This window comes from Aulonocara stuartgranti (genome assembly GCF_965226115.1).
Source record: "Aulonocara stuartgranti genome assembly, chromosome: 19".
Lineage (NCBI taxonomy): Eukaryota > Metazoa > Chordata > Actinopteri > Cichliformes > Cichlidae > Aulonocara > Aulonocara stuartgranti.
This window is the reverse complement of record NC_138955.1, coordinates 24,080,732-24,087,748: the sequence shown is the minus strand read 5'-3', so window position 1 is coordinate 24,087,748 and position 7,017 is coordinate 24,080,732. Positions and strand designations below refer to the sequence as shown.

Sequence of the window (7,017 nt, the reverse complement as noted above, 5' to 3'; positions counted from 1 at the left end):
AGTTGGCTGGGACTGAAGAAGTCACTTAGAAGAGTGATAAGACGTTTTTCCCACTGAAAACGCTACGTCCAGATGAACAGAATCAACTTTTTGGGGGTGCTTAAGAGAGTTCAGGCTATACTGAAAAATAAAGGTGATTATAACAAATATTCACTTTCAAGCTCATTAAAATTGTACAAACTCTGCTGTTGCCTTATAATTTGTGTGTGTGTGTGTGTATGTATATATATATATATATATATATATATATATATATATATATATATATATATATATATATATATATATATGGTTGTTTTTGTCTTTTTTTGTTATACACACATATATATAGATAATTTTGTACTATTTTCAAACATATTTTCTATCAGTGTAAGGCGAATCCGCTGACACAAGGAGACTGAAGATCTTGGGGCTCCTGTGGAGCAGTCGCTTTCATTTTTGCCTAGCCGTAGCAGCAGCAGCAACAACGCTGAACCCTCGCTCAACTAGTGGTTCCCGACAGGACGTGAACGCGGCATTGGCCAGGGGCGGGTAGGCGCTAACCGTGCAGTATGGCGGACGATGGAGACAGTTCGAGCGGACCAGTTGACACAAGCGGTGGGCAGGGGGCAGCGGAGGAGTCGGACGGGCTTGGCCTCGGAGGGATGTTGCTGAATATCAGTATTTTAGTTCTAGTAGCGGTGGTCTGTCTGGTGGTCTACCGACGGTGGGGCAAACGGCTATACTCATACGCGGCCCAGGGCGACGAGGCCTCGGCGCTTCCCAAGATGAGGAGACGGGACTTCACTCTGGAGCAGCTGCGGGAGTACGACGGTATCCAGAACCCCCGCATCCTGATGGCCGTCAACATGAAAGTTTTCGACGTGACCAGCGGGAAAAAGTTTTACGGTAAAGGTGAGTGAGCTGTGGGAAAACAACAATCTTTACGATTGCGTGAGGAAGCTGAGGTGTCCCTTCTTGGGGTGAGTTGTCCCGAACCAAAATTTGGGCGCAAACCGTCGGGGTTAGCCTAGCTCTTCGGCTTTGTCTATGTTTTTGAATGGAGTGCTAGCTGTTAGCTAGCCGCTAGCACGACTTTTCTTTTGGGGTTGTGACTACAACTAAAGTTGCAGACGTTTGAACCTTATATATATATATATATTAATGTACCGTAAACCTGCGACACTTTCTGTTTAAAGTTATGCAGCCGGGAGATGATTATTACGTTTTAGCATGCTAGTCTGCTAACGCTAGCCTGTTAGCTTGTCGACGTGCACAATGTGCGAGTGTCTGGACTGGACCCGTCGCTTGTTTACAGTGATGGGACTCACAATGCATCAATTCTGTACAGTTTGCATGAATATTTTCACCTCAAATGACCTCAGCACTACTGTACTCGTACTGTATGTTTATTTGCGATTGGGAAAAGCAAGTTTGGGTGCCACTGTGTGAAGTTAAATGGAGTTATAGGGACGAGCCTGGCAAAACACGAAAAGAAGATATGACACGTCTTTCACTTAGACAAAACGAATGTGACGGGCCCACAGCCGTCTAACGTGCTACTCTGCATTTTCTCTGGCTAGGCTGAGTCAGCCGTCAACTCTGCAATAAACTATAATTATTCAAACAGCAGTCTCATGTGTCAGTCTGCTACTTCACAATGAGAGGACCGAGCCAAGCAGGCCCTGAATCTGTCCACCTCACCAACTTATGACACACTACCAGAGGCTCAGTGGAGCTGGCAGGACCGTGACATAAACTGTAGTGTATATTAGTCACACTGGATTTAATCCTGGAGAAACAGTTGATAGAAAAGTAAAACAAGGCATAAACTAAATAAATTAAAATGAATAAAGATGTGCAACTTGGTAATGGTGGTGTTTTCTGCTGTTCCATCACCACCTTCCTTGTCAGATCTGATGCATTTGTCATTCATTGTGGCATTAAATAGATCCACCCTTTAATCAGAAATTATATTAAGTCACTTGTATCCCTGCAGTTGTAGCTGTCACTCACAGCTGTTGCTCTGTCTTTCAGGCCTTATTCTGGCACTAATGTGGTCCAGTGAGCGTTTCTTTTTTGTTACACATCAAGTCAACATGAAAAAAAAACAGCATGATTCAAATTTAGTAAATGTCTATGTTGCACACTGAAGTTTCGTGTGAAGTGCACGCTGGAGTTTTATCTCTAATTCTCGTGGTTGGTTGTGAAAGGTAAAGAGTACTCCTTATCTTTGAGTTGATTAGCTCTGCTTCATAAACTCTTAAGCAGTGCCAGAGTGAGCATTGATCTGTGTTGGGTTGCACCGTTATATGAGCCTGCAGAGTTTTCACATGCAAGTCAGATGATTGTCCTCTTGGAAGATGATGAAGGATTCAAAACGTGGAGAAAAACTTCAGGAGTTTTATGAGACTGTATATCACTGGTCCCTTTCGAGTGATAATAAAGTCAGATATCAGAAGCAGAAGTCCCTTAGTGTAACACATGTCCTTATAAAAATTTATCTTGCTGGCAGATGTTACAAGACTGGGCTGTAACAAAGGCAGGAAAATACTGGATGTGATCTGATTAGATTACAATGTTTGTTTGACTAAAGCCCTCAGTGCTAATAATGTGGTGAGTTTTGTTGCAGGTCTGGTTTAGAGTAACAAATTGTCATAGGTGACAACAGAGACCTGTCATTTCTGTGACATTTCTACAGGACAAAAAAATTTGTTCTTTTTCTAACAACTGCCTATTCATTGCATCTCTGAAGATTTGCATGATTGATTTTTCTTTCTAATCAGAAGAGTTTGAAGGACTCATTCCTTTTGAGTGGTGTGAACGAGTGAATGTTTGGCATTTCTGCTTGAAAAGTGCCTGTTGACATGATTAAATTTCTGCTTGAGTAACTGTTTAATTGACAGAGTGTTGCAGCCCCAGTTAAACTCTTGTGCAACTCAGGAAATGTACTCCTTAGGTTGCTGATATTGAGTTTCAGATTACAATATGATCATACTAATCTATCTCCAGACTCTAATAAAAACATCAGTAGTGCTCATTCAGCATCTACAATGTGGATGATTTTAAAAACAAACTATTTTTAATGTATTTATTTAGCAGCTTAATGAACACGTTCATGCGTATTTACTGTTCTTGAAAACGTTTAATGTGAAGCAGCTGCTATCGTCACAAGATGCAAGTCTGAGTTAATCATAAAAGGTTAACTTGTTGCTTTACTCCAACTTCATCTGTATACTTTCCCTTATTCTCAGTAAAACCATGTGATGCTTTTGCGCTGCACACACAGTGGAGTGCAAACACTTTGTTGGTTATTTGATTAGTTAAAGGAGATATGAAAGTACTTTAACTCTTACTCATTCTTGCTGTCGTTTGTTTCTCAGATGGTCCTTATGGCATTTTCGCTGGCCGGGATGCTTCGAGAGGCCTGGCCACCTTCTGCCTGGAGAAAGACATCCTGAGGGACGAGTACGACGACTTGTCAGATCTCAGTGCTGTACAGATGGAGAGTGTTAGAGAGTGGGAGATGCAATTTATGGGTACGCTTATGAAGAGAAAATACACTCGTATTGATTTTGCTCAGATTTCACAACAGCACCCATCATATTAAGTGAGGATCCAAATAGCTAGACAGCACTGACTGAGTTTTAATCTTCTGTTTGTATTGATTTCAAGTTTACTTCACTGTCCAAAAAAGCAAGTTTTTTTTTTTTTTGCTTTGTTTGTTTTTCCTCGACTGGACCCTCAGGCCTGTCATTTTGGGGGGGGAAAACACTACTTGCAGTCATTATGTAAGTAGACCCTCACTAAATACTCGTTAGTGACTTATTAGGCTTTTAAAGGTGAGTCAGTGGTGGAAAAACCATCAGTGGACCAAATGGGTCAGCAGCTTCAGTTTGCCCCTTCTTGTAGAAAATATGAAGAAGCAGCTGTAGCTAAGAGCTCTTTTCATAACTCATTAATCTGCTAATGAAGTGACCTGCTGTTTATGCCATATGGGCATTTTTTTGCTTTTTGCCGTACACCTACGGTGATGCCATAAAGTGTCTCATTTACTCTGGAAACAGACAAATTACTGTGTGTGATATAAAGATCAGAAGTAGCACACTGTCAAATTATATCAGCAGTTATTTTCACTATGGACTATTTGCAGTCTGTAGTTAAAAACCTGCAGTTAATTAAAATCTTTTTTAAGAAAGGGAGCTGTTGAAGGATTTGAAGTTACAAAATTATTTATACTATTGTTATTCATTGATTATCCATAGACTTGAAGTCATTTCAGCTCTGAATGTTTATTGGTTGTCTGGAGTTGAAAGAAACTTTGGAGTGAACTTGAAAGAGACATGCAAAAAAACAAAAACATAAAAAACCCTGAAAATATCTCCCGCCACCACATCTTCAGCAGAGCAGTTAACAACAGGAAGCACTGAAACTGGAAGGAAACAAAGGCCTTCATTTTCTGACATGTCATAATCCAAGGATTATTCTGTGCTCGCTGTACATGCAGCACAGTGTTGGATCCTGTTACAGTCTGTCATTTTAAAACTTTCCTCGTGTGATTTACCTCAGATCTACTGTATTAGTGTCTAATTTTGGACTGGAACTTGTCTGAAGTACTGCCGGGCTTCTGCTTGCTTAAATAACACTTTAAAGCAGGACTGAGCAGCTTTGGCTGAGTTGGTGAATCCCAAACTGCAGTTGATTGACTCTTATAAGAGGATGACAGCATGTCATTTACGCTCAGCGCTGTTCCAGCCCAAAGTTGTATCTTGACATCGAGGGCAAATGTATTCGCTTAAGTATTGAGAGAGGTTTGGGAGCTTAAATCACGAGTTGATTAATTTACTGACATAAAACAAATTATAATGTAATAATTTTGGTTCCAGCCTCAAACACTTAAGCCTTCCCAAACTAAGCCTAAAAACTGAGCATCTTTGATTTTTGGACTGTTGCTGATTGTGTCACACATGGGTCAGATGTCTTGTTTTTACCAGCCAAAACCAGTCTGCTGATTCAGCCTCGGGGGTTCAACGGTCACTTTTTGTGTGTGTGGCTTTTAGGGCAGCCAGCAGACATGCAGGTCCAGATTTCTGTTTCTGCCCTACAGTCATTTATAAATCCAGAGAAAATTAGCGAAGCAAATCAAAGCCAAATCTTTATCAGACATGCAATCCCTTATCTCCAAAATGTATTGACCACGTAAGGCAATTGAATGTACCCTGACCAGCTGTCTGACATTTTACTTGGAAACCCAGCCAAACAATTTTTCCATTGTCCGGTTACTTGTAGGTTAGCCGTCTGTCAGGTGATTTTATTGATCACTCAGCCCTTTGTTTGAGCTTTAAATCTGTTCTGCACTTTCTTCCAGAAAAGTATGACTACGTCGGAAGGTTACTGAAGCCGGGCGACGAGCCGTCAGAGTACACAGACGAGGAGGACATCAAGGACCACCTGAAACACGACTGAGAGGTTCCATCACTCCGACCAAAGCCAGGAGCCCCAAACAGCTGTGACAGGGCCCCCCCAGGCCCCCCTAGACCACTTCCTCCATTTCCTCCTGCCCTATTGGCCTATCTGCCACTCCCTTCTCCTGCCCCACTGGCCAAAATCTTCACTCCTGATTCTGCCCGGTGACATGGCTGCTCTGGAAGGGCAGAATTCAAGTGTAAACACCCAGACCTCCCTCTTCTCTCCATCCCACAGAGATCACCACCAACAGAAAGCGATTGACCGCAAAAACCTTCGAGGAGCTTTTTTTTATCGACAGCAAACACATCTGGGGGCGGCGAGAGGCCTCGTGACATTAGATGTATCTGAAACAAAAACCCTAAAATATTTTAATCATTTGTCTGGGGGAGGGGGAAAGTGTGGTCGTCATGGTCGCCGCAGGGCACGGGTGGAGGCTGGTCCGAGGTAGTCAGAGAAACACATTGGTCTGAGATGATCAGTGGACTGGGATGGGGAAGCGGATTTCTCTCTCTTTTTATCTTTGGTTTAGTCACATTGCAACTGAAACTGCTTCAGCTTCGGACAGCTTATCAATCAATCATTTGATTTATTTTTTTTCTTTTGTTTTTTGTGTTTAAGTCATTGTCTCCCCTTGTTCAGAGGGCAGTGCTGTGGCCTAACCAAAGGCAATTGGCAGGGCGTCGCATTTTCCTGTTGTTTGTAGTGTATGCACTACTAGTTTTCTTTGTTTGTCACCATGTGATTGTATTTGTTGAGTAGCATAGAGGGAGGGCAGGGCGGGAGGGCAAATTTTTGTTTTGTTTTCTCTTTTTTTTTTGTTTCCTTTTTATTTTGGATGGGAGGGGGTGGAGGGGTCAGAGGTCCTCGCCATATGAAACTTGTTTTGAATCACATCAGATGGACTGAATCAGTGATCGGGAATACAAAGGGAAGATGACAGGGCAGTCCTAATCAATCGACTCAATTGTTTACATGCCTCACAAGCCAGCTGCAAGTCTGTAGATTCCCCTGAAAATGGTCCAAGTATTAATTGTGCCTTATTTTGTTTGTTGTGTCAGTCCTGACCGGTCTAACAGAGGAGGCAAGCAGAAGGATGGAGGTGTAGGCTTTTCCTAGACTCGGTCCCCCAGACTTTTAAGAAGGCATATGTTCTATCAGTCGTCCATGCACAGACTGTAATATTTCCCCACTTCACAAACTTTGTAAATAGTCCGTATGAATTACTCAGTGTTACTGCCATATTTATGTAGTTGATGAACTCCATATACGTATAATGCTATGTCGTATTGGCCAAACCCCCCCTCCATTGTTTGTTTTTTTTTGTTTGTTTTTTTGTATTTCCTTCTTTGCGTTCTAAACTTCTTTTTAAATGTGGATGAATTTCCAAAGGGGGGGAAAACAAAATACAAGGAGCGTTGCAGTGTGCTGCAGGGTGGGACCGGGAGCTGTTATTGCAGAAAATGTTTTTCAGAGCCGTTGCTTATCCTGTAAATATATCTATCATTTTATTAAAGCATGTGCAACAACAAAGTGAGCTATGCTGAATTCCCACCACATGTATTTAAATGT

General features: G+C 41.9%; 1 protein-coding gene across 1 annotated transcript; it reads left to right on the top strand.

Moving 5' to 3' along the window:
* The first annotated feature begins 439 nt into the window (after positions 1-439).
* pgrmc2 (progesterone receptor membrane component 2) lies at positions 440-6,219 on the top strand. Its single transcript, XM_082516187.1, has 3 exons — positions 440-894; positions 3,363-3,518; positions 5,348-6,219. Exons 1-3 carry the CDS (start codon positions 552-554, stop codon positions 5,443-5,445), a joined length of 597 nt encoding a protein of 198 aa, XP_082372313.1. The 5' UTR covers positions 440-551; the 3' UTR covers positions 5,446-6,219.
* Positions 6,220-7,017: the final 798 nt, after the last annotated feature.

Excerpts from the sequence above, each read along its gene's own strand:
- pgrmc2 (XM_082516187.1), top strand. The coding sequence starts at position 552 with ATGGCGGACGATGGAGACAGTTCGAGCGGACCAGTTGACACAAGCGGT. Across the intron at positions 895-3,362 it reads GAAAAAGTTTTACGGTAAAG|ATGGTCCTTATGGCATTTTC; the intron begins GTGAGTGAGCTG and ends TTTGTTTCTCAG. Across the intron at positions 3,519-5,347 it reads GTGGGAGATGCAATTTATGG|AAAAGTATGACTACGTCGGA; the intron begins GTACGCTTATGA and ends ACTTTCTTCCAG.